General features: G+C 44.9%; 1 protein-coding gene across 1 annotated transcript in view; it reads right to left on the bottom strand.

The window, feature by feature from the left end:
- The window catches only part of ADGRB2 (adhesion G protein-coupled receptor B2), a 163,314-nt gene that overhangs the window by 27,998 nt on the left and 108,868 nt on the right, over positions 1-26,448 (bottom strand). Inside the window, exons 15-18 of the mRNA XM_088672247.1 lie at positions 26,178-26,221; positions 14,212-14,338; positions 8,418-8,521; positions 6,791-6,893 (exon numbers count right to left, since the gene is read on the bottom strand). Of these exons, the coding sequence (XP_088528373.1) occupies positions 6,791-6,893; positions 8,418-8,521; positions 14,212-14,338; positions 26,178-26,221 (378 nt within the window). The remainder of the gene's footprint in view (positions 1-6,790; positions 6,894-8,417; positions 8,522-14,211; positions 14,339-26,177; positions 26,222-26,448) is intronic.

Below are 26,448 nucleotides of genomic sequence, written 5' to 3'. Positions count from 1 at the left end.
CCACCGACTTTAATCAGTCAATGGCTGCATTAGGTTTACTGGCATTATAACAAAGAGACAAGTGCTAATAGGGCATGCCTGGCTCTGGTCCACAGGCTGGAGAAGGAGCTAAGCATGGAGAAAGGACCAGCAATGCACAAGCACAGTTTGGGTCATGAAACACGGGAGATTCCCAACGTTGCAACAAGCAGCAAAGGGGTGGTCCATCAGCAACAACAGCTAAAGGGCTCTGCATTTAGCCTAAGCCAGGCCTGCACAATGTGGGACTAGGGACAGAGAAGAAATCCATTTTAAATGGATTTAAACATGGAATTCGAAACCACCCCCTTGCATCAAGTGCCTGCTTTTGTGCACGTCTCCCATGCATTGTTTTCTTAAGAGCCTGACTATGCATATAAACACATATAATAAGAGTCAAGTTCCACATTGTAATATATTCCTGCAGCATAATGTCATAAGTATATTCATACAGTATATACTAATATCAAGCAGGTGCCTCCACTTTTCAGGGCCTGCTGAAAACATTCTGAAAACAGTCAAGCTTAGAAAGTTTAGGTAATTAATTTTACTCTGTTTCGTATTGTAACTTCTAAATCATGAGTTTTTCCACGATTTTACTGTTTTATCATTTTGTAAACTGCTTTGAGGGTGTTTTTTTCTTTTAAACAATCAAGCAGTGTATACATTTTACGATAAACACACAAGCACATACAACATTTTGTATGTATTTGCTTCTCTGCTGGTTAATTTAGGAAAGCTGCATATTTGTATATGTGATTAGCCTTAGATGTTTCAGCTTCTCATGGAGATTTGGTGATGGACAAATACGGTATGTCACTTCACCCAATGTTTGTGAATTTCTGTATGCATTACTTGGTTGGAGAACTGCACTACAGAAGTGTGAAACTTGAGGGATGGCTGTACTTTGGCTTGCATTTTGATTTGGAATTAGGTATGTTCAACTTTAAATGTGAACTGAATCAAACTTCTCCATCACCCCTATGGCGATTAAGGAGCAAGACAGGAATTAGGACAACTGATGTGGGTAAGGTAGACATCGAGAGCCTGCCTGTGACCCATGAAGCTGAACACAGCCCACCAGCTCTGTATTAAGGCCTTTCAGGGGCCTGGCTGCTCCCGTTTTTGGACCTAGCATGGCCCAAAGATTTAGAAGCAGAGTGGCAGATGGGACACCTGAAGGGGGGGGTGTTGATATTTGCAGACACATTTGTTCCCCTCTAGTAGCTCTTGTTGATCTTATGGTACTTTAAATATACTTTAATTTCTCTCTCAGAAACTTCAAATTATAAGCAGGGTCTAAACACTAGGAAGGAAGGAAGGAAGGAAGGAAGGAAGGAAGGAAGGAAGGAAGGAAGGAAGGAAGGAAGGAAGGAAGGAAGGAAGGAAGGAAGGAAGACTATCCTCCTGTGCCCCATTACAATCACATCTAGTATCTTTTTCTTTTTGGAATGGAAACCTAACTAGGCCAGTGTGCCAGAGGTTCCCTACCACTGACTCATAGGGTAGAGTGGCTGGGGAAACCCAGCCAGATGGGCAGGGTATAAATAATAAAGTTGTTGTTGTTGTTGTTGTTGTTGTTGTTGTTGTTGTTGTTATTATTATTATTATTATTTACAGATGCTAAGCAGTGAGAAATTTACAAGATACTTTTCATTCCTAAAAGAGCATTGTTGATTACAAAGGATATATTTTTATTTTTTAAAAAAATCTAAAGAATTTGGAAACTCTACAATTTGATAGTCTGCAGTGCTGAAAATTGATACGTTTCAACTTAATTTTCAATAGTTTTGTTTGTTTGTTTTGCAATTCATGCTGGCAATAGTTGCTCAATCACAATGCGATTCTCTCTTTTGAAAACCAAGCAACTCCTAATTGCCTGTCTCCAGCCGCAGTCCAGAAGCTGCAACTCCCCTGGCCATTTCATTAACAAGGGTTTTATCCAGCAAGGCCCAGACGTGCCAGCAGCTCCTCTGGCATACACGTTCCCCTCCTTGTACTACTCATGCCTGCAACATGCTTTCCGAGCTCCTCGATGTCTCTAGTACATCAAGAGGAAACGCTGCAGGGTGGTGATCTATTATGCACGAGGTCCCTTGCACAGCAATGGATGGGCCGCCTGGGGGCTGAGAGGGAGGCTGCAGCTACCTTTGATCTCCCTGGGCTGAAATTCACATGTCAGTTCTGGAGGGTTTGCACTGGAGAAAGGATAGGTGCAGAGGGGAGAATGGATGAAGATATGCTGCTCCCCGGATTGTATCACAGCAAATGGAACCAGAGCCTGACAGAATTGTTTCCCCCCCACAGAGTCAAATATGGCATGAAAAAACAATTGTTGTTTTAGATGGGCACATTCTTTTCCTCCCTGTCCCTCTGGTTAAAGAGATGCTACAGGTTTTGGAGTGCCCTGAAACCTGCAAAACCCACGTCACCAGGGATAACAGTTGGACACAAGAAATGAGTGTGTACACCATAACACTTTTGTGTATCAAGTTCTGACTAGTACTGGGCTTCCGGATTCAGTTCTGGGCTTCCGGATTCAGCGCCAGCGTCGATCGGCGGGGTTTCGTCTCGTCTCCGAGACGGCCCGTCTCTGCTAGGAGTGGGGAGGGCAGCGAGAGCAACGCTGCGCCCCTTAGAACCTCGGGAAGGGCGTCCCGAGGGCAATTTGCTCGGCACAGACCCAATCCGGACTCCCCAACTCTTCGGTTAGCTCTAATAAGAGCTCCGGAGCGAGGAGGGTAGAAGTCGCGGGGGCCATTTTGAGCGGCAACGTTATTCTAGCAGGGAGAAGCTTCAAGCCGAAGGCGGAGAGCGCTGGATTCTTCCGAAAATAAAACGATTGGAAAAGACTGTAAGTAACCTCACGATTTGGATTATAAAACAATTTGGTCTGGGAGAGAGGGGAGAAAAGAGGAAGCCACCCCCCCCACGGCAACAAAGAGACAGTAAATAGAAACCCGAAGCCATAAACAGAAGATTTGTAATTCAAAAGGATCCCTCAAAGGCATCAAAGAGAATATCCCCTTTGATGCAGGGTGAAAAGGGGAGAGAGACTGTGGTTTATGACTGCCCTGCAGCAATGAGGTAAAGCCTAAGAAAAACCTTTCTTTCCCTCGGGAGCCGGCAGCCTAGGCAATTCAGTGAGTTGATCAGGATTTATAAGTCAATTTTTACTTCACTTTGTATTTCTGGACTTTGTGGAATTTCTTTTTTGGCTTAAGTGCTTGTGAAATGTGAGTTCGAACTTTATTGTTAACAAGACTTGAAGAATGCAGCCAGCTTGTTAAAATGGAGTCGAGAAAATAAACTGTGATCATATTCCACCCCACGTGATAAGTTTTGACCTTGGCAGGACTGAAATATGTCAACAAAAAAGTGTTCCCCTGAGTTCCAGCGGTCTGTTTTGACCTTAATGTGGGAAACAAGAATAGAGTTATGTCAAGAGGAGACACGACGACAGGAGTTACAGCAGAAATTTCAGGAGGTGATGGCGGAATATGATTTTCTAGGAGATGAAGCTTTTGACACTGAAAAAGAGCAATGTGAGAATGACAATGATGGGGAAGGAAAAGATGAAGATGAGGACTGTGATGATTCAACACAAAATGAAACACACCATGAAAAAAATGATGACTCTACTCTACAAAAAGTTGGATGGAGTGCCCTGTCTTTGAGGGGGGCACGATTGGTATTATTGGAACTCCAGAACGCCCACAGGGAAGAAGGAAAAAATATGCAGAGAAGAGAAGAAATTCAGGGGTCCTGTATGGTGACCTGGATGGCAAGAGACTGTAAACAGGGGGTGGGGTGAAGGGAAAGTGATGTTGTGATTATAAGGATGGATTAACAGGTTTATAACTGGTCTGCTGATTTTGGAATTTGCTGGATTGGGGGGGGTGGAGCCGGTAATCGGGGATGTAAGGTTAAATTGAGAATAGTTATAGTTTTAAAAGTGAATGGATTTTGGAAAATGTGAAAATATGGAGGCTTATAGAGGGAGAAAAAAAAAATTAGGCACGGGAAGAGAAAATGGGAGTTTGAATTTTCAGTGATTTGAATATTAGATGAAAATGTTAACAATTGATTTATAAGTTGTATAAGATACAAAGGTGTATTTTTATAAAGTAAGAAACTGTTGCAGATGATAAAAAAGGGATGAAAACCGGGGAAGGGGGGGAGGGGAAGCCCATAAAATATGGTTTTTCAACTATGAATGCAAGAAAAATTTTTCTGTTTTGTATTGTTTTTTTTCTTTTTCTTTTTTTCTTCGCCCTTTCTTTTTCCCCTTTTTTTCCTATTTCTATTTTTCTCTTTTTTTGGTATAACAATAGATGGTTGGATGGATGTCCTCCTGCGTACTGCCCTGGTTTGCTGGAGCTCCCTGGTGGCAGGGGGGGGCTTTGGGGTCAGGGGAGGGGGAGGAGGACAGAAATCCAAGCATAAAATGGACCATTTCTGACTGTTCACAAACATGGGATACTTCTGTGGCAGGGGAGGACCCATGTGGGTGGGTAGGAAGGAGGTGGAAAAGGGGTTTAAGTATGTACCGTTTTTTTGTTTTTTTGTATTTTGTAAAATTAATAAAAAGTATGTTTAAAAAAAAAAAAAACAAACATTTTTGCAAGCAAACTCCTCTAAATAAATCAACTTCTGTATGTTATTTTCACTGTCATATGGATCCACACACATTCCCCCCCCCTAAAATATGCATCAGTGTGCATTCTGTGAAGTGCATCGCAACATTGGGAGAAGTGTGAAATTAGGCAGTTTCTCGGTAAAATGCAAAGTGAAGTCTCTCCCCCATCACTAGAGGTGGCTGCTCTGTCCACCAGAGCTTTGGGTCCAAAGGGACCAGGCAGGCTGGGGCAGAGCAGGGGCCGCAAGAGTGAGATGACTTTACAGTCATATCTCAGTTTACGATCGCTGCGGTTTGCGATCGATCGGTTTGCGACCGCCGCGGACCCGGAAGTGCTTACATCCGGATTCCGTGGCGGGCGGGTGCACAGAAGTGATCTGTGCAGCCTGTGCATGTGCAGAAGCACTCTAACAGCGCTTCACACATGCGCAGAAGAGGCGCTCCATTTACAATCTTCTTGGGGAGTGACCGGCTCCCCGGAACCAATTGAGGTCGTAAACAGAGGTACCACTGTAATTGGCACTATGGGAAGGGGGTGGTGGGAATGGTACAGTCCTCACCCCTTACATTTTAAGGGAGCTCACTGAGAGCATCTTATCCTGGACTCCTCTCCTCCCCTGTTAAAACTGCTCTCCCCACCTGCAATTGATGCCCACATTCTTTCAAGCCAACTTTTGCACAAGCCAACTAGAAACAGACATTTTCAGGCATTGAATTCTGTGCTCAAGCATTGCTTCTGTCTCTCTTAAATAAGAAACATTTTCCAGCACATTTTCCAGCTTCTTTACTCAGCTATGTAGCATTACCCCCTTTTCTTATTGGATGTGCAGGCTGCAGATAACCAAATATGTATTGCAATTTGCTTCATGCAGAGAAGCACTAGGGCAGGCTCTCTCACTCAGTATGACTCATCTCCCAAACAGCTGCTGCCTCCTTCCTTACCTCTCAGTGGCAATGATGTAGCTAGAAAGAGTTGGGGTGATGGGGGGGGGAGTAGTAACTGGGAAAGCTCCTCGAACTCTTTTGAAGTGGAACATATAAAGAGTTCTGGATGGGGTGGGAGCTTCTCTAGGCCAGAGTTCTGTTCCCAACTGTATTCAGCTTGCCTCTGGGAATCTGTGCCTTAAGGCACAGATAGACTCTATGTCTTCAAATATCAGGTTCCAGAGGCAAACGAAAGGAAGACACACGATCAGAAGCATAACCTTGTGAGAGGGGAGGCACACATTATGCGAAAAGCTGTAGAGAGGATCCCCTCAATATGAATTTAGAAGTCAAAATTAAATATTCTTTATGAGCTCAACTGTGTTTAAATATTTAAAAACAAGGTATAAAATACTCCGTCTGCTGGGTCAATATTTAACATTATATTATTTCATGCACCCCGACTAGGTTGATAAAGTACTTTTTAAGGTGCTTACATGATACTATTAATATTATTTAGCACCCAATCTGTCCGACTTTAAACTTTTAAATCCCACTGTTCTCAGTGGAGATACTTAAGCTCATTTTTAAATTAAAGCTGGTCTGAAAGTTCTCCAACAGGATATTTCAGCCTAATGTTGGTAGCTTGTGGCAGGCACTGAAACCAGTGCCACCTTTTCACCCCTGTTGTCGCCACTGCTGCCATTTCACAGAGGCAGCAGCAAATGCCAGCAGTGCCTACTGTTTTCCCATATGACCCTTATCAGGACCATGTTACATCATGATACAGCCTTTGTTTTGTCCTCCAAGGCCACTGAGCTCCTCCTCCTGTCACTTTTGCAGTCTGCAAATGGTGCCAAGAAAGTGGTGGGAGAGCCCACTGGCTTAAACCTCCCCACTGAAATCAAAGAGAGGTTCACAATTGCTGAACTTTAAGATGCATCACTTCCCTAGTGTTCCATTCAAATCTCCATCTTAATCAAACTGTAAAATCAAGATATCACGCATTTCGAAAAGGTGGCCTTTTTCATTCAGATTTTGAATATCTGGCCCAAATTTTGAAATCTTCCCTTTAGGTTTGTAGAGAAGATGCGTTTTAAAAAGGCCAGATAGAAATCTATGTTAGAAGCAGCATGGAGCCACGCTCTCAAAGGCTGAAACAAAGCGGCATGATCTGTAGATGTCTTGCAAAGGAGTAACTTTTCTCACCTTGCTGAGCATCTGGGACTGCCCCACCAGGATCAACACGTTGGAGGCCAAAATGGAGACACAGAAGTTCAGGAGGATGATGGAGCGTTCCGACTTGATAAACCTACAAGAAAGAAGGTGATGGGGATGAGCAGCTTTGAGAGATACTTGGAGCACAGGGGCAAAGTTGAACCCAACATCGGGGGGGGGGGGGGTTTGACATCTTGCACATGACCTCACGTATGCAATTACCATAAAAGGGCATCAATGCAGTATTTACTATAGAACACAATTCAAAACATCTTCGTGAAGTATTGCATGGGTCTTCCTGGATTCAGCAGCACCTTCTCTATGCGCCGAGGGCCTTCTGGCGGTTCTCTCACTGCAAGAAGTGAGGTAACAGGGAACCAGGCAGAGGGCCTTCTCAGTAGTGGTGTCCACCCTGTGGAACGCCCTCCCACCAGATGTCAAGGAAATAAACAACTATCTGACCTTTAGAAGACATCTGAAGGCAACCCTGTTTGGAGACGTTTTTAATGTTTGATGTTTTATCATGTTTTTAATATTCTGTTGGAAGCCACACAGAGTGGCTGGGGAGGCCTGGCCAGATGGCCGGGGTATTATTATTATAATTATTATTATTCCCATTATCTTAGGTGCACAGTGATGTCCCTGTTTTATTATTCTCCACCCCCCCCCCCTTAGGATGCTGATTTTCCAGAGGGTTCCCCCTCCCTGATTTTATGACCACACCTGTTTTGTTGCAGGCTTTTAAATGGTGCCCTAGTCCAGTGGTTTCCAATTAGCTAAGTATGGCAGACCCCCTGTTTTTCAAAAGTCAAGCCATGGACCTGCTACTTTTGAAAATTTTGGTAGTTTTTGTTATGTGATTGGTGCCACGGACCTCCCAGGTGGGTTACACGGACCATCAATTGGGAACCATTGTGCTGCTCTCATGGGATGGGCTCAAAGAAAATCACCTCCCGTGGTGTTAGCGAAATGCTTTAAGGGTTCCTCCCAAATTGCCATTTACCTGGCAATAATTGCTGCCTCCCCACTTATCTTCACAATCACTAATGTGGAACTGATTGGCAAATCCATACATATGCATGTACCAAAAGAGAGGGAAGAAAAATGCCACACTTTTTGCTAATCTGCGGCTTAAATATTTAATTTTCAAGCATATTCACACCAGAAGGTCACTTTTTTTCTAATGTGAGGCTGTTTTCTTTTTTACAATATCCTCTTTTATATATGTTGCTGAATTTAGGAGCTTTGAAAAATGTTTTTCTTTGGGGGTGGTGGTGGTGGTGGTGGTAATAAAGTAATTATCTTAACGATAGAATGTTGCTTTCAAATGAAGCAATAAAATGTCCCTTGCTTTAAAACAACCCTCTAAACCAAATCTTAAAAGGAGAAAGCAAAAGGAGCATCAAAGTCACACTTATCAATGCCCCAAATTTCTAATGTGTGCAAGATTTTATTTCAGCTCAAATTCAGAATGCCATTCCCACCTCCCACCCACCCACCACCACCACTCCATTCGGAGGACTCTGCCACATCTCTACCAGGATTTTGGTTAACCAGAGCTAGCTCAAAGAGCAGTTCTCGAGTTTACTTGTAGCCATGAATAGCTGAGCCAACCTACCTCCAAAAGGCAGCGTAGATCACCAGGAGGGTCAACAAAGCCATACAAGAAACAGCACAACCAATCATAAGTGGGACAGAGGGGGAGCTGCCAGAGTCCATGGCCTGCAAGAGTAGAAGCAGAAAATGAAGAGAGTGAGGGTGAGAGAGTCCCCACCCCTCACACAAGGTGAGCTAAGTCTGGCAGGACAGCTTACTCTATGGACTTAACCATTTGTTATATATATGGTGCTGGTTATCCCACAGTGTCAGGCAAATGTTACCCACTCTTTCCAGTGCATTTCCCTATCACTTTCCTTATTGCAAAAAGTCTAATCTTTTAAGAAAGTAAGTTTGAGGCACAAGAGCTCCAGCTCAACCCTAATTGCGTAAATCTGAATTTGCCACGACACCTGAAAATAGCAACAATCTGGAAGCACCCTTGAATGTTTTCCTTTCAATATGCAGTTCCTCCACTAAGGACCTGCTTCCCAAGAGAAATGCAGCATGTAAGGAAGTCTGAGCTGGTTGCTCTGACCTCATGGCTCTCACAAGCTACTCTTGAGTTCCTGTACCAATAATTTAGGAAGTTTCGCCACTGTAACTAAACCAAGTTTTACTGCCTGTGCAAGTTTTTGTTTGTTTTTTTTATGAATGCTGTATGGAAAAGCACATGAATCTGAACTTAAAAGAGTTTGTAAACAAATCATTTTTAGCTTACCAAATGTGTGGTCTTTTTCTAGGCTGGGGAAAAGTAAATATTTGGAACCCACAAAGGCATATTTAAAAAATCTAACTGCCTACATTTCCACACTTAATTTTCTTGCATATTTTGTGATTTTTAATCTCTGCTGGGGTTCTTTCACCAAAGAATACTTGCCCCAAACTTAGATCTTAGCACCTAGGAATTCTCCTTTACATCTATATTTATTTATTTTTCTTTCACCAACAAGCACAGCTTCATCTAACCATCCCACAAGCAAATAAAAATGAATGCTCAATCAGGGCCGTCTTAAGCACCTTTGGCGCCCTGGCGCCGTGGTGCGACGGATCCCTCTGCCGCCCCGTTTTCCAGCGCGACGGGCAGGCAGGTGGCCGGGCTCAGCGCGCAGCGCGGTCGCCGAGGGTGCTGCTGCGCGGCGGGCGGGCGGGCTTGCTGCGCGGTGGAGTGGCGGGCCGGCCGGCTGGCACGGCTGCGTGGCGCCCCCCCTGACGGGCCGGCGCCGTGGTGCACTGCGCCACCCAGCCTGGCCATAGAGCCGGCCCTGTGCTTAATAAATAACTGCTGTTGTCTAAGCCCCTGGAAACAAATCAGTATGACTGCTCAGCAGAAAGGTCACCTGGAAATGACCAGAGGTATAATAGGAAACTCTGATACCAATTTAACACCTTCCTCCCTCTTAGAAAGCAAAGAGTTGTCTGCCAACTGACTGGCAGGGCTAAAACTGGCTAGATTAAAGATCTGATGCCAAGATTCTTCTCACCACATTTGTTAATAACTTGGGACCAAATTTCCATGCAGAAAGCATTATGTACATGCACACACACACACAAATGTGGGAATTGTAGCTTAGTGATATAGCACTGGGAATTCCTGTTCCACAAACTACAACTCTTACAGCCTTCTGGTTGGCCCCTTTGAGAGCAAGTTGCTGGACTAGATGGGCCTTTGGCTTGACCTGACACCAATGCTGTTCCTATGTTCTTCCAGTTCCCAGGGTTGGGTTGGGGGGGGGGAGGGAGTAACACCAGAGAAGAATTCTTACAAAACCAGTTTGTACCTGGTCTTTGGTCCCTGTTGAGATGGGGGAGAAATGGGACAACTTGAGGGCCCCTTTGGCAGACATGTGGCTAAAGCCTGCTCCCTTCTCCAAAGCACAGCCCCTTCTCTGTCAAGTAGGAAGGTCTGCATCTCTGAATAACCCCGCCACCCTCTTCTGTTTTGCTTCCTGTGGCACATGGCTTGAGGTCTCGGGTGAGGGAGGGAAAGGGGGGAGAATCCGTTGCCGCTTCTCTGCATTCCTCAAGGGTGGCTCTCCATCTCCTTGCCAATAGGGCATGCTTCCGGAATACCAATGACCCCGCCTGGGTAGGGGAGCATGAAAGAGGCCTGTGACCAAAGGATGCAAGCAAAGCTCCTCTCTCTCTCTCCGTGCCTTCAGTGGCGTCGCCAGCGTGGCAGAGGAGGATTCCCAAGCACGCCCCCAAGATGGTTGCCCATTTGCTTCTGGCACGGGCTCTCTATTCCTCCTCCCCATCGCTAAGCATATTAATGCTTTGAAGGCTTGCTAATAACTCTTATAAATTTCAACCACTCTAGCAGCGAGGGAGCGTGGGGGGTGAGAAACGCTGCAGAGAATAGATCCACATTATCTATGGCATTATCTACTTAAAGGCGTCTGGAAGTGGGAAGAGTTCAGAGAGAAAGTAGGAGGGTGGAAACAATGGGAAGGGTGAAGGGGGCTGCTGAAGAGGAGAGCAGAGGAGGTAGGCACAGAGAGGAGACAAAGGGAGCAGATGTTGGGTAGTGGGGGAGGTGAGGAGTGGGAGAGAACAGTCACTGCCATAGGGAAGAGTTGGCGATTCAAGTCTTTCTAGACATAAAACCTATGCTCTTGAAGCTCTTTCCCATCAATTGCAAATGTGTGTGGGAAGCTGGCTCTCCCCACTCACTATTCAGGGAAAAGGTAACCTGCACTTTGCACATGTGCTGAAGCACTTTTTCAAATGTTCCCCCCTTCTCGGTGGTGGCAGGCATCCTGATGATGGAATGTCCCCCCCCCGGAAGTAGCAGCCTTGGCATTTTGGTGCTATGTTAAACCATATCTGTTTGCCTGGACATTTGCTGCGGTTATTTCTTTTATACTGCAAAAGAATTTAATTCTTATTCTTTTCCCTGCTTTTATTTGCTGGATTATTTTTGTTCTTTTAAAAACTATGGCAACCTGCCCTGGGATCGATCAACTGATGAACAGTGGGTTAGAAATGTCTGTGATATGGAGTGAATTTATTTTAGGTATTTATAATCCATCGTTTCACTCAGAAGTCCCAGGATGGCAAACAATAACATTAGCATCACAATTAACAGTAATTATTTGATTATCACTGTTTTTTTATATTTTCAAATATGAATCAACCAATTAAATAAATCTGAAGCCTGCATAATAGCACCAAACAGACTTTTGTTTGAATGTCTGCCACCTCCTGCCCATTCCCTCTCAAGGCTTTGCCTGGAAGCAGACTCTTGCATTTTCCCCATCAGTCAAACCACTTTTGTCTCATAGCACTTGTCTGATTAGCCCTTGGTCCAGTCTTTGCCAACCCGGTTGCTTCCTATGTTTTATGCTACAAATTCCATCACTGGGTTGTAGTCCAAACCATAGGAAAGGAATCAGATTGGCAAAGGGTGATTTAGCCTGATGAAGAGTTCTGGAGAACTTGAAACCTTGTCACGTTTTGTTAAACCTTGTTAAACCTTGTCACATTTTGGTTGACCTATAAAGGAAATCCTCTATTATGGATTTTTCGTATGGGTCCAAATGGCTACCTTTACTCCCCACCAACTTAAATATTATTTTGCGTCTACTTAGATCAATGAGAAGAGGGATACAAGACTCTGAGTGGGGTACAATGGCAGTGGGAAGGGATGGCAGATGTTACAAAGAAAAAATGGGGAGGGGAGCTTGTTGAAACTACCACCCCACCCTCCCCAACTGCAACTTAAGGCTGAGCTAACTCTGTTCTTTTGCGTACTGAATGTGGTTATGTGTGTGCAGATGTGTGTGTGTGTATCACTTTCCCTTAATGCAAGCCCATCACTGGCAGGGGCCTAATGGTTGCCATGGAAACCATATAAGTTTAGCTCAGGCTGCAAATAGTTATTGTAAGGCCACCATGAAACAGCCTTCCAAAATTCTCCACTCTATTTATGGATGGCAAAATAGTGTGGGTGTAATTTTACCAAATATTTTTGGTTGCCGGGGGGGATTATTATTATCGATTATTATTTATTGGACTTATTAGTCACTAATTGACGGGGTGGAAGAAAGAAAAATCAGGAAATGGTCTTCTGTGAAATTTCACTTCCATTAACATTGAGCAAAACTGTATTGTTAGCTCACACTGATGACCAGAGGAAGCGATGGGCTATGAGAGAATGACCGGGACTCGTAGTAGTCCAGCTTGTTGCCTTTCTTCAATAATATTCAGTTTGTTTTCTGAGAAATTTCAGCCCACCTCTGGGTTTAGGCCTAGCTGGGAGGCTGTGTCTTCCCCTCAGGCATGAGCCACAGGCCTTGCTTTCACAGCATGCCCCATGAAAGCAAGGCATTCCCTTCCTCTCCACCCCTTCAGTACTGTTTTTTCTAACTTTGACTCGAACATGCCCTCAGAACGTTTTCAAAAGGTAGGGGTGGTAACATCACAGAGGTGACTGCTTATTTGCAAAAGGAAAAGAAAATGAAGTGGTGTCAGAGTAAGACATCTGTGAAGTTTCTGAGATGCACAAGCACATGAAAGAAGGCACCCAGGGAGAATTTAGGGATGCTTCAGGGATATGATCTTTGTCAGTTCTGATAAAATCTGATATGATCCATATCTCTAGACTAGAGTGTGGATGGGATCTTGGTTATCCACTGGTTTTTGAACATCCCAAATGCCCCAATACAGCTCTCGTTAAAAAAAAAAGTATCAAAAACTCATTTTTAAATGTGTACTTTTGAGGGATGATGTTTAAAAATACATTCCTTGAGAGGAATTGTGTTAAAATATCTATCTAATGTGGAAATTATTGTATGGATTTTTAACAGAGACTATTGAGGGAACAGTTTGCAATGGAGTTATGAATGAAAACATAAAAAACTGAGACAGACTGATCCATCTATATCCCTAGGGGAAATGAGTACATCTGCTATTTTAACAATAATGGTAACACTAACAACAGCAACACACAATAACACTACTAATAAAAACTTGGTATTTATATCAGCACTTTGATGTGTGAAAAATTTTCATATAATATAATACATAATAAACAGCATAACAACATAACAACATAATACATAATAAACAACATTTCATTATTCCCAAATTGCAGATTGCAAAATTGAGGTTGTGAGGCAGCGTATTGTGTATAGCTACCTCATGAATTCACAGTAGTGAAGATTTGAACCAGGGAACTTTGCACACTTTTAAACCTTAGCTCAGTAATCCTTACGGCAACACTTTAAGGCAGGTCAGAATTCTTGTCCCCCAAATTGCAGATTGGAAACTGAGGCTGACAGCTACCTGGTGAATTTACAGTGGGCGGAGGTAAGATTCAAACCAGGCGACATTCCCGCTCACACAGCCCACACTGTCAGACTTTGCAAAGAGCTCTCAGGGACAAAGGTAAAGGGAGAGAGAGGTGGTAGACAAGAACATGCAAGGGGAATCTGGGTAAGTGTTCAACAAAGTTGTGGGTGTGCACATGCAACTCCCTGCAGGGATGCAACCTTGCAAAGTCCCTTTGGGTCCAGATCAATAGTAGGCTTGTTGAAAATTTCTCATCCCTTAACAACAGTAGACTTCCATAGAGCACACAGTACCTCTTGAAAACTCACAACTTCTTCCCTTAGCACACATGCAAAGCTGAATGATGAGCTTGTGTCCTGTGGGCCAGAGTTGCCATTACTCTTGCTTGGCTCCTTACCCTGCCACCTTTAATTTGGCTATCAGGCCCTCCTGTCTCAGGGTTGGGCCACCTCCGTTGGTGGGAGGCAGGAATGTGGCGCTGGCCGAGAGCCCAGCCTGCTCTCCCTCGTTCTGTCAAAACTTACCAGGTCTTTGGGCAGTTGGGCGATCACAGCGAAGGTGGAGAGCTGGCTGCAATGGCACTTGGTGTGAGCCGAGAGAGTTTCCACCGTCTGGCAGCTTTCGGTCTCCCAGTTCCCAGCGCCAACCTCCCTGATTGATGGAATGCAAAGGAGAAAGGAGAGAGAAGGAGAGATTTCAAATGATCAAACACTCACACAGCCCACATCCCTTCAGCGCATTGCCTGCATTAACCCTTAGTGATGCACTGGGTGAAGCAGGCGCTCTCTCTCTCTCTCTCTCTCTCTCTCTCTCTCTCTCTCTCTCTCTCTCTCTCTGTGTGTGTGTGTGTGTGTGTGTGTGTGTACGCGTGCGCAAGTCAGGCACCAGGGTTCTGTCTGAGTGGCTTGCTTTATCTCCTGACCCAGTTGTTGGGGTGTAATGTCTCCACTCCCTCCCCATCCTCCGGCAGAGATCTCAGCCCAATTTCCCCCCACCCCCACCCCTGCCAATCTACTCCCGGCATAGCCCTATGTTGCTACAGACTCATTTCCCTGGTGGGGAAGATTGGGGGACGTGGTTGTTTGTTGCTATTGCAGTAAGCATTGATTTAATTTGAAGGTTGATGCCGACAGGGATTTGGGAGAGGGAGAGACTGAGATGGGCATGGATTCTGGACTAAGGGGTGTGTGTGTGTCAGGCAGGGGTTCTCTGGGGTTTAGAGACAGTTAGTTTTCTGGCCTGCTCAGCAAACAGCCAAGGGTTGATACAGGCTGCTCTGGTGGTTTCATGTTTGCATGATAATGCAGCACGAGATGGAAACCTCAAGCAAATTGAGGAATGGAGGGAGAAGCAGGAAGCAAATGTACAAAAGAAGGGGAAAGGGAGGGTATTAGAAGAGAATGAATTTCTGTATTTGAAACTCCCTGATGAAGGATCTCAGGTCTGAAATGCAATGGACATTAAACTTTGTCTGCCAACCCTTTGGGTGAGCATGATAGTAAAAGGAGGGGGGCAGGGGTACCATCCAAGAATTGAGAGGGGCCACAAAAGCTTCTGAGAACTAAATGGATACAGCTGATCATGATTGGTCCCTGTCTCAAACCCGACAGTTAGCAGTACATTCCTCAGTCTGCATCATGAGACAGTAGTGAAGATATTCATGTATGTTTATGTGCTAAAGGTTTATTCACCTAAAACAATGCAATTTTTTTTAATGGAACATACACTTGATCCATCACACAAAAGCCTCCAGTGTGCAGAGCTGATGCTTCAGCAGCACATCTGGATGTGTCCTTAATCCCATCCATATTGCAGTATTTATCTGGGCTGCATCTACAGACACTAATTGTTGCCTGTCACTAGAAGTGGATCAGGGCAATTATGGGGCGATGGTGGGCTGAAAGGGAGGGGAAGGAGGGAGGGAGCAGTGAAAACAGACTGAGGCAAAACCTCCCCTCCCCCATGAAAAGCCATTGACTTCCAGCAGAGGTGGTCAACCTGTGGCCTGTGCGTCCCCTGACGCCTCCTGAAGGTGCCCCATCCTTCCATCACAGTAGAGGTTCTTCCTTTTTGTTACATGCATCCTCATTTTTTCCTGGTATGTAAAAGTGCCCCACCACCACACAGCTCTCTATGTAGTTTCAAAACAACTGGAAGGGGAAGTATTCAGGCACTCAGCTGTTTCAGAGCAAACTCGTAGACTCTACAGATATGTGTGCATGTAGCACACTAAAATCAGAATGGAATAATATTCAGTTGCTTTCCTTAACCCTCTTCACTAGCCATCCTGTCTCTTTCATGGAAGTGATCTCTCTGAGCAAGAATTTGGGGGATGCAAGGATGCTCAGGGAATGGTATACCTGCCTCTGACAATTACATCCACTGTTTGCTCACACCTGGGAGACAGGATGTTGGTTGGACAGGATGCTCGAGGGCCAACCCTCCTGCACACCCAGAATTCTCAGACACTCTAATATGCAGGCTCTGCATGGACCATGCAGGCCACCATAGCCTCAGCCTGTTCCTCCTCCCTCTGGAGATTCAGCTCTGCTTTGCCCTTTGCATGCTTTGTCTTCTACCTCTGCCTTGTACGCACGAGCAACACTCGAGACTGAAGCCCAGGAGCAAAGAGCAGGCCCACAGCACCCAGAAAGCCCAGAGCAAGCCTAGAGGGGCACCCAGCCCTTGGCATTATTAGGTGCCCAAAAATAGCCTCTCAAAAATGACTGACATTTAGTTTGGTACACCATCGGCTCAAATCTCTCTGACATTGTCATCTCCTATTCATGTTTCCATTTCAAACACCAAGCTTCACATACTGCAGCAGCCTTTGCCAAGGTGGTGCCCACCAGATGTTTTAAGATGCAGCCTCCATCAGCCCCAGTCAGTGTACCTGCCTAATAAAAAGGATAGTCTCTGTGGCCCTGATGTCACTCCAGCTGCCTGGGGGCAGTAAACTGTCTTGGGACAAGCATTGGGGAGGGTGATGGCTCAATGAAGAAGTGCATGTATTGCATGAAGGGAAGCCCCGCCGTGTTCAGTACTCAGCACCTCTAGCCAAAAAGGGCTCTCAGGTAACAGGACTGACAATAGCCTCCTTCTACCCGAGGTCTTGGAGAACTGCTGCCAGCCAGAGCAGATAGTATAAAGCTACGAACATGGGAAGTGGCCTCATTCCAGAACAGGCTATTTGTCCAGTATTGCCTGTTATGGCTGGAAGTAGCTCTCCAGGATCCTAGGCAGAGAAGACTCTTTCACATCACCTCCTACCTCTTCCTTCCAACTGGAGATGCCAGTGGTTGAATCTAGCATGCAATGCATGTGCTCTTTGGCAAGCAGTACATGTGCTCTACCACTAAGCTACATTCTCTCTCCCAAACTAGAAGCAGCAGTGGTCAGTATAAAAGAACTTAACATGATCAGTGGAAAACAGAACCATTGACTCATTTCATTCACCATGGCAAGACTTTGATCTTGTTTACCTACTCCACACCTGGTGGGGAAGCAGTGGATATTGCTGGCTGAGTAGATTGTAAATTCTATTAAGGTTTCAGCATCCTCAATAACCACAGAATGCTGAGACTGGGACCTCCAATTTCTTTATTCGGCTAAAAGGGAAGCATTCTTTCTCTGAGCTGGAAGAAGCACTGCAGCAGAAATGCAATTTAGTTTACTTGTAAACTGCACTGAAAGGATTTGCATCCTGAGAGGCAGGATGTAATTAATTGTAATAAATAAATACATGGCTATGATGTACGGCAGAAATAGTGGCAACTGCTCTTTCTGATCTCAGATGTGCAGATACATCAGAAGAGTTTTGCTTCACCAGCACATTTAGCATCTGATGGCACAGAAAACTCCTCTCTCTGGTCACACATTTCTAAATGGTTAAGAAGAACTGAGAAGAGAGCATTTTTTAAAAGGGTCAGGCACAGTAGGATGATGCTGTATCTATGCTGTATCCATCAATAAGCCTAAAAGATCAGCCAGGAGATATTCTGGATGGGCCAGAAGATGGAGCCAGGTCAAGAAGAGAAGAAGGGGTTAAAAATCAGACACAATGGGTTTTGTATGATTGCCAAACTTTAGAACTTCAGTTTGTGTTAAGATGAAGGCAGGAGATAAATCACAGAATGTAGCTGCACATGGTTTCAAGCTGTGGGACTCCTTGGACTTTTGCTAGAGTTTCTCAATGAGAAGATCAGCCATCTTGGCCAAGCTTCTCCAAAAAAAACTGTTTGCAGGTATGCAAGAGAATTATTGGTACTTTCTGGGCCATACTGTTCTAGTCCATGTGAATAAACTATAAGACCCAACAGGCCCACCGCATAAATCAAGGGTGGACCCTGGAACAATGTCCCAGATTCCTCTGCAATATACAGGTATGTGCCTATACTCTACATTTAACCAGGTATGGAGGGGTTGCTTGGCAGTCAAGTCCATATGTTTAGGCAGAATGACTCACAGCCCTGGAAGTAAAACAAGGAGCTGCTACTATCAAGATTCTGTTAGGTACAGCTGGTGCACTGTGTAGAATCTAGAAAGGATGTAGCCCATAAGAACATAGGGAGAGTCTTGCTGCTAGATCAGGCCAAGGCCAGCATTCTGCTCTCACAGTGGTGAACCACATGCCTTATGTGGGAAACCCACATAAGGGTGAGTGCAGTAGTGCTCTTCCCACTTGAAATTCTCAACAACTGGTATTCAGGGGCACATTGCTTCTGACAGTGGAGGCAGGACATAGCCATCATGGGCTGTAGCCCATACCCAGAAGCCTTGTCATCTGTACTAGACTAGGAAAAATGAGTACGGGAAAAGAGGTGAGGGGTTTGCAAGCAGTAGCAGCAGGGATGCAGTGGGGAGTAGGAGAAGATGCTGTTGCAACACTTGCACCCATCCCTCAGCCAAAATGTTCAGACAGCTGCTTCTCAGGATGAGTGAGAAGGTTAGAGGAACAGGAGGCAGGAGTGGCACTCAAGAGATGTGGTTCTGCTACGATGTTAGCATCCATCTGTCTTGGGAGACAATGGAGGGGTTCTCCTGGGGGGGGGGGTTGAGGTCAAACTGCTGGATGGTTGCAGTGCCTGCTGTGACTGTAGAGACTGATGTGGGAGAGAGATGCTTTGTTGCAGCTGGGGCAGATGAAGGCACCATGGCATTTCTCCTCTGCGCTCCTCCCAGTGGTAATTCCTCCTCTAGTCACTGCTGTGGATACACAACTTGTCTGCCTGTTTCCAGGCATTGCAGTCATCTGTGAGGGATTACCACATGGCAGGGTTGGTGTTGCCAGCCTCCATGTCACCTTGCAGACATCTTTATAATGCAGAGTTAGAGGATGCCCACAGCACCCAGAGACAAAGAGCTGCTGAATGCCAACTACTGGGAGGTTACAGTGGGAGTGGGCTATTGCTTTTGAACCCTGCTTGGAGGCTTTCAGAAGCAGCTGATTGGCCATAGTTAAAAGTAGGGTGCTGGACTAGATAGACCTTTTGTCTAATCAGGCAGGCAACCCTAGAGATGTCCTAGCACACCCATTGTATCTTTAAGGGACCTTCAAGCTCCATAATTATTCTATAGCTAAGCAATAGCACTGGCAGATAGATGGACAAGCCTCCAAAGAATGGGAACATAACACTTGAATTCCCAAGGTTTTACTGGAGTAATTTATCAAATGCTATTAGCAAACAAAGCACAGAGGCTCACAAGCAAAAATGAGACAGTAACACTGAATTATAAAAGCTAACTTACGCTGCAGGATACTGTGTGTGTGTGTGAGAGAGAGAGAGAGAGAGACAGAGACAGAGACAGAGAGAGAGAGACAGAGAGAGAGACAGAGACAGAGAGAGAGACAGAGAGAGACACAGACAGACAGACAGACAGACAGACAGACAGACAGACAGACAGACAGACAGACAGACAGACAGACAGACATTGCTACCCCACTTTTCTTCCACTGTTTCCCTGGTGGGCACCCATTCAAGTGCTGACCCGAAGCAGATAGCTTCAACAAGGTGGTGGCTTCAAGTGCCTTCAGACCATACCACTGGAAGAAGGCTGGACTCTCAAGTCTTCCTACAGATCAAGCTGCTGTAAGTTTTTCACAAAGCACTTCACACTTATGCCATGCCTAGAAAGCATGGATCTGAGCAGTGTTCTGCTTGACCCACACTTTCTAGGCACAGGTCAGAGTGGTTTCCCCCCTGCCCCACTCCTTTCCAAGGAAAACCCACTTTTTGGTGATAGATCAGAACAAATGGCACTCCAGAAAAGCCCCAGTTGCCATTTGCTCCGATTGAGCACTAAAGAGCAGTTTTCCTTCGTGGAATTGGGTGGGGGCAAGCAGTAGGACAAGAGGAAGTGTGGATAAGTCCCAAGTCTCTTGTTCCCTAGGCATCACTTGCAGGGAAGTGATATCAGTTGAAACACAAATACTAACACTTGTATGGAAAGGAAACAAAATGCCAAGAGGAGATGACTGTCTTATAGAGCCATGTGACTTCTACTCAATGGGGTCTCACAGCTTGGTATATAATAACTAATTTCCTACAAAGATGTTTAATGCATGTAAACATCTGTGCATCACCCAACACATTCCTTGCAGTTGAAATTCACATTAAAGCATGCAAACGAAGCAACACATACAGGCATCTGCTTCAACTGGATATGAGTTCCAGTGATTAACAAGTCCGCAGGAGTTATCACCAAATTAACTCTCCATGTTGAATGTCCTTTCACTGTTCATGAACTAACCTCATGAGGTGTGGAAATCTCTCTTCTCACCTAAGTTATTTGATGTGAAGGGAGACCCCACTTCAAAGGAAGGGAGCAATCTTAGTCACTTTGCATTGCAAGCATCATAGGTAGAGATCAAAGAGTTTTTAAAGGGTTATCTGCTGCAGGAACAAATCCATCATTTGTGGAGATAACTTTGGTGTCAGAAGAATGTCTAATGGATTTCTTTGAAACTTGCAATCAAACTGACAGATTTTTACTTAGAGAAATTAAGAAGGCTCAAATCCACAGGAGAAACAAATATGAGAGCTCTTTTGGCCAGAAGAAGAAAGAAACACAAAGCCCAATGAATAGCTTGGACCCAAACCTTATTAGTGCATGGATAGCAGACAATGAGGAACCCCACCTAAATTACTCTGACCTACTCTAGGAAGCGGGTGGCGCTGTGGGTTAAACCACAGAGCCTAGGGCTTGCCAATCAGAAGGTTGGTGGTTCAAATCCCTGCAACGGGGTGAGCTCTCGTTGCTCAATCTCTGCTCCTGCCAACCTAGCAGTTCGAAAGCACGTCAAAGTGCAAGTAGATAAATAGGTACCGCTCCAGGGGGAAGGTAAACGGTTTTTCCGTGCGCTGCTCTGGTTCACCAGAAGCAGCGTAGTCATGCTGGCCACATGACCTGGAAGCTGTACGCTGGCTCCCTCGGCCAGTAAATCAAGATGAGCGCCACAACCCCAGAGTCATCCGCGATTGGACCTAATGGTCAGGGGTCACCTTTATCTTTTACTCTAGGAAAAGCATGAGGCCATTATCCAAATAGATACAGACATGATTGCTTCCAACTAAATCATACTCAGAGTAGACCCACTGAACTCAATGAACTTATCACAAACTTCAGCCTACTTATTTCAGTGGGTCTACTCTTAATATGACTTGTTGTTGTTGTTGTTTAGTCATTTAGTCATGTCCGACTCTTCGTGACCCCATGGACCATAGCACGCCAGGCAAAAAAGATAAGTGATACGGGGTACAACATTGTTTGTTCTTTTCCATTGCTGCCAGTAAGCAAGGTAAGGCTCAGGATGGTGAGTAAAAGAGTTCAAATAAGAAAACATATCTCCTTAATAAAAGCTATAAACCCTATTTTTATTTATTTTTTGTTACACAGCTGCTCATTGACGAGGTTCCACAATTCATCTAAGGAGGAGGCAGGTAAAATGTAACAACATGGTTACATCTCACCCCAACTCCTCTCCTCTTGGGCTGGTTATGTCAGTTTGAAAGTACTAGTCCTGTGGAAAGGAGAGGTTCTTCTTGTGAGTCCCCATTCCCCCCCCTCTTACTCAGATTAAAATATGATCCAAATGAGAATTTCCATCTCACCACCACCAGTATCCAGTTGCCCATTGGAAAACTATGATTCACGAAGCCTTCAATGTTGTATCCATTTACCTGGTAGTAAATTCCACTGGATTTTCTGGTGAGTAGGCAGCAAAAAATGCTATGTAAGAGTGCTGGAAGGGGGTGAGAGGGAAAAATCTCCCTCTTCTTATTTTGCAGTGGGAATGCTACCCTAGACTTGTACTTCTTAATGGAAGAGTGAGGAGGGAGTTTGGGGATGTGATTAGGTGGGATGTACAGAGTCAGAGCGGGTGGGAGAGCTAGCCAATTTGCATTGGCTCAGAAATGAACTGTGCTATTTCCCCCAATTACTATTGGGATAGCTGTGTTCAATTCCAAGCCCAGTCAAGCGAAGCTGGGGAGCTTCCCCATCACTAGGGAGAAGCTATCTCCTTATTTACTGTCCCATGCAGTTTCTCTTTACAGCTAAAGCCAGGAATTGAAGTTATAAAACAAATGGGGGAGGGAAGTGACTCAATGGACAAATGCTTGTTTTGCATGCAAAGGATCCTAGGTTAAACCCCTGTTACTTCCAGGTAGGGCTGAGGAAAATTCATTCGAAAAACCCTGGAGGAGCCACTCCCAGTTAGAGAAAGCAGTAATGAGCTATGTGGAATAACAGTTTGACTTGGCAGAAAGCTGTTCCCTATGTTCCTATTAATCAGTCCTTGATGGAGATTAGGGGAATAACTTGGTTAGGAGTCATAAGGAGCCACAGGACAAGAAAACGGAGGAGGCGGCATCAGCAGCAAAAGGGGCTTAAATTCTCAGTGGGTGGGAATGGGCACACAATTCTAAATGCTTTGCCTGCACTAGCTGCCTCACACATAGCTCTTGCTACTGGTTATTCGTAAATGTCTCTGAGAATTACATTTGCCGCAGCCTACAATTCCAAGGTCTCCTCCAAATTCCATTGGCAACAGGGATGTCTAACATCTGGCCCAGGGGCAGGCTCAATCTCACCTCCCGCCCACCCAAATGTTTCTGTCGCCCCAATGTCGTATACAGAAGTGGTAAATACTTTTTTTGTTTTTAAATGACACAGACATAGCATTTAGTTCCTGCCTAGCTCAGTGACCCATTTGGAAGGCAAAGTTCTCCCTTTGCAGACATCAGATTTAGCATTAGTGGGAAGAGGGTGAGAACCCCCCCCCCCAAATCTCAGCTGAATTGCTATGTAGGTGCACATGTGAATGCAAGAGTATGGGTGGCTGCACTCACTGCTGGTCACTGCTCATATTGGTCTAGAATAACAGCTTCAACTACTGCATCAGCTTGTGGGTGTGCCTCTCTGTGGTTCTGAAGCCCAGCTGGAGGCTTAAGTGCAAACCAAGAGATGAGCACTGCAGCTACTCCTGTTACAACGTGTTTCAGAGGGGAATCTGTCCTATTTTATCCTCTGCCACTGTCCTCCCTCCCGGCCAGCTGATAATGAATTACATCTGGCAAGCAGGAGGCATCCATCTCTAAGCGCCTGCTAATCAATAGCTGTTATTAACAAAGTTAACCCACAGTGGGGAGTGCAGAGGGGAGGGGCAGTTGGCCTCGTTAAGGGAGCCTGTCACTCTTGGCACAGGCGAGGAAGCGAGAAGAGATATTGTCAGGTTCCTTTTTGATGTATAATAATGAAATGTGCAACTACAATACTATGCTGCAAATGAGGGATATTTCAGCACTGAAGGACTGGATAGCTCTCCTTGCCAGCTCCAGGTAGCATTGAGAGAAAGAAAGGAGAGGGATGGGGCTCTCACAATCCCTGCTGTTTTGCTTAAGACCTACATTCTGCAATCTTGGGGGAGAGAAACTTTATCATAAAAAAAATATTCTGGGCATTGTGTCTTTGGAGAAAGAATATGGAATAGCTGCATCCTTCAGAGCCAGTGTGGGATAGTGGCTGGAGTGTTGGACAAGGACCTGGGAGACCAGGGTTCAACTCCATCCTCAGCCATGAAGCACACCGGATGACCTTGGGTCAGTCACAGTTTCTTAGTCTAACCCTCCTTGCAGGATCATAGTGATGATAAAATGGGGAGGGGCAGTACTAAATACGCCACCTTGAGCTCATTGGAGGAAAGGAAGGATATACTGTAAATGTAAATCATCATCAAGTACAAGAGCAGAAAAACAGTACTGAAAAAAGGGAAAGGAAAATCTTCTTTACACTGAAAAGTTCTTGAAGTAGGTTTTCATAACTGAGAGAGGGAGAGAGGTGTTGCGATGTAAAAATGGCTAACTAGGTGGTCCTTCCGTGCTCAAGCTATCCAAGTATCTACAAGTCAGCTGTGAAACAAGAAACCTGCTTTATTAATTTATTAAGATATACAAACACTTAAATTTATTTTCTCTCCCTGAACAGGGTCATCATATAAACCAGATGCCACCCATTTCCTAAGTTTATTTCACCATAAACTTACTTGGTACAACTGGTATTTAGAGGTATGCTGTCTCGAATACTGGAGATGATGTAGCTATTGACTAGTAGCTATTGACAGCCTTGAGGCCATCACTAGGGATAGGCAAGAAGGTTGAACTAATCTTGAATTGGGCCTGGTCTGAAATGAGTTGAGGTAGTCTGAGATGAGTCCCAAGTAGGTTGAGTCATTTTGAAGGGCTTTGTACTGATCCTGGACCTATTAGTAAGTAGTTTATCCCTTGCAGAAGGGCTGCCATGCCTCCAGCTTTTATGAACTCATGTGAATAAACATCAAGAATAAGAAAGTTATGGCCACTTTACTTTTAATTTTTTTCATTTCATTTCTTGAACAAAGCAAATTTTAAAGTGGCCAGCACACAAAAACCTGGATCTTACTGTCTGAAAATTTTAAGGATTAATTCCCTCTTGAGGGAATACCATTACTTCATACACCTATGTAAAAACAAACAAACAAACCCAGACATATCATGGCCATTTTGGTTTTCCAGTGCAAGTTAATGGGAGGACTGAAAGCTTGCATTTCTGGATTTGGGGTTTGACTCAATTCAAACCAAATCGGGACCACAAATCAGGGTCTGAACTGAATTAGGAGGGGGTGCTGCTGCTTCTGCAGCCTTAGCCATCACTAACTCTTGTAGTAGCAAACTCCTGATGTTCTTTTTTGGGTCCATCATGGATCTTCCAACATTCAGCTTCACTGGCTCCTCCTAAGTTCTTGTAGCATGAGAGAGGGAGAGGATCTCTCTATCTACTTTCTCCTCACCGTGCATAATTCTAAGTCCCTCTATACTTGCCTCCCCCCCCCTAAACTAAAAAGCCTAAATGAAGGTCACCCTGTGAAAACCACATATGAGCAGAAAATTGAGTCTGGCCAATCTCAACATAACCTTCAAGCTGATGGACTCAGCTAGGGAGTCTATTAGGCAGCATGGTGGGTAGAATGCCGACAGAATCTCTAAAGTATTCCAGGCCTCAAATTCTAGGAGCACACCTTCCTTCGCAGGCAAGACAGCCAGCCACTGGGTAATTTTGAAGAGCCAAGATACTTTTGCAGATTGCTGTCATTCCACATCCATGGGCAGAGACAATATTGATGGCCCTCCATCCTAAAGTGATAATATTGCAAAACATATCTGAGCAAACACAGATGCCACAGCCAACCAGGTCTCACTGAGGCACAAGGATCCCATCCTCTATGTATTAAGTAAGAGAGGAGAGAGACAAAGACAAAGGGTCTTGCTTGTTGCAGTCTCGAGTTCATAACAATATTCTCACTCCCACCCCCTCAATCCAAACAGGCTCCCCATACATCTGTCCTTCTTTCTCCAAGGTCCATCTACTGTAATCCCTCCAACACGTAACATAGGCAAAGAACGACTCAGACCCAACACCACTAAGATGGCTTTTAAAGATGTCAAACCTTGAGTACATGGTCACAGAAAAGCTACACTGGAAAGCGTCAGCTGCAGATCTTACCAGGATTCAGCTAGAATCCAGATCATGGGGCTACCCTAATGCAAAATCCGCAACTCAGAGGTGCAATTAGCCACTCGCCTATTCCCCTGGATTTGAGTAGCAATGTAGTGCCTAGCCAGGGGTGAGTGTTATCACAATGCTCTCCTGCCAGTTAGTATTCCTTCCTGCCACAGGGGGATAATCTAGTGTCCAGGAGAGTGGGAATGGCAAAACAGGAATGGAAGAAATAGGATAACATTAACAGTGGGTTAAAAAATGACTGTTTGCAAGGGATGACCCGTGTAGATGCATCTTGTAGCTGTCCCCACACAAGCTTCATTCCTATGCACTAGAGACTACCCCGCTACCCAAATCAGTCACCCTTCCCCTCTCTCAGTCATATGGGTGTGCCCACCATCTGCATATGTGCTCTTACACAAACCCACACTATAGAAGGATGAAGTGTACTCACACTTTGGTGTACTCCCAGGTCACACACTGTGGATGCAAGGTGCCCTGTGGACAATGCAGAGAAGGAGAGTGATCAGTTTGGTGTCAGGTGCCAGCATGGCTAAACTGGGTATTATGAATACAATGAACATAATTTTCTGGTTTCAGTGGCTACTTATGAAGGGTTTGTTTTTGTCCTCAAAAGGGCAAAACTCTGCCCAGATGTGCAATGCATTTCAGAAGGCTGCATTTGCAATTGCAAGGTCTTATTGTCAGCTGCCCTAAGAGCAGTG

The sequence above is a fragment of the Zootoca vivipara genome, chromosome 6 (genome assembly GCF_965207765.1).
Source record: "Zootoca vivipara chromosome 6, rZooViv2.hap1.1, whole genome shotgun sequence".
NCBI classification, from domain to species: Eukaryota; Metazoa; Chordata; class Lepidosauria; order Squamata; family Lacertidae; genus Zootoca; species Zootoca vivipara.
This window is presented reverse-complemented; position numbering and strand designations above follow the sequence as displayed.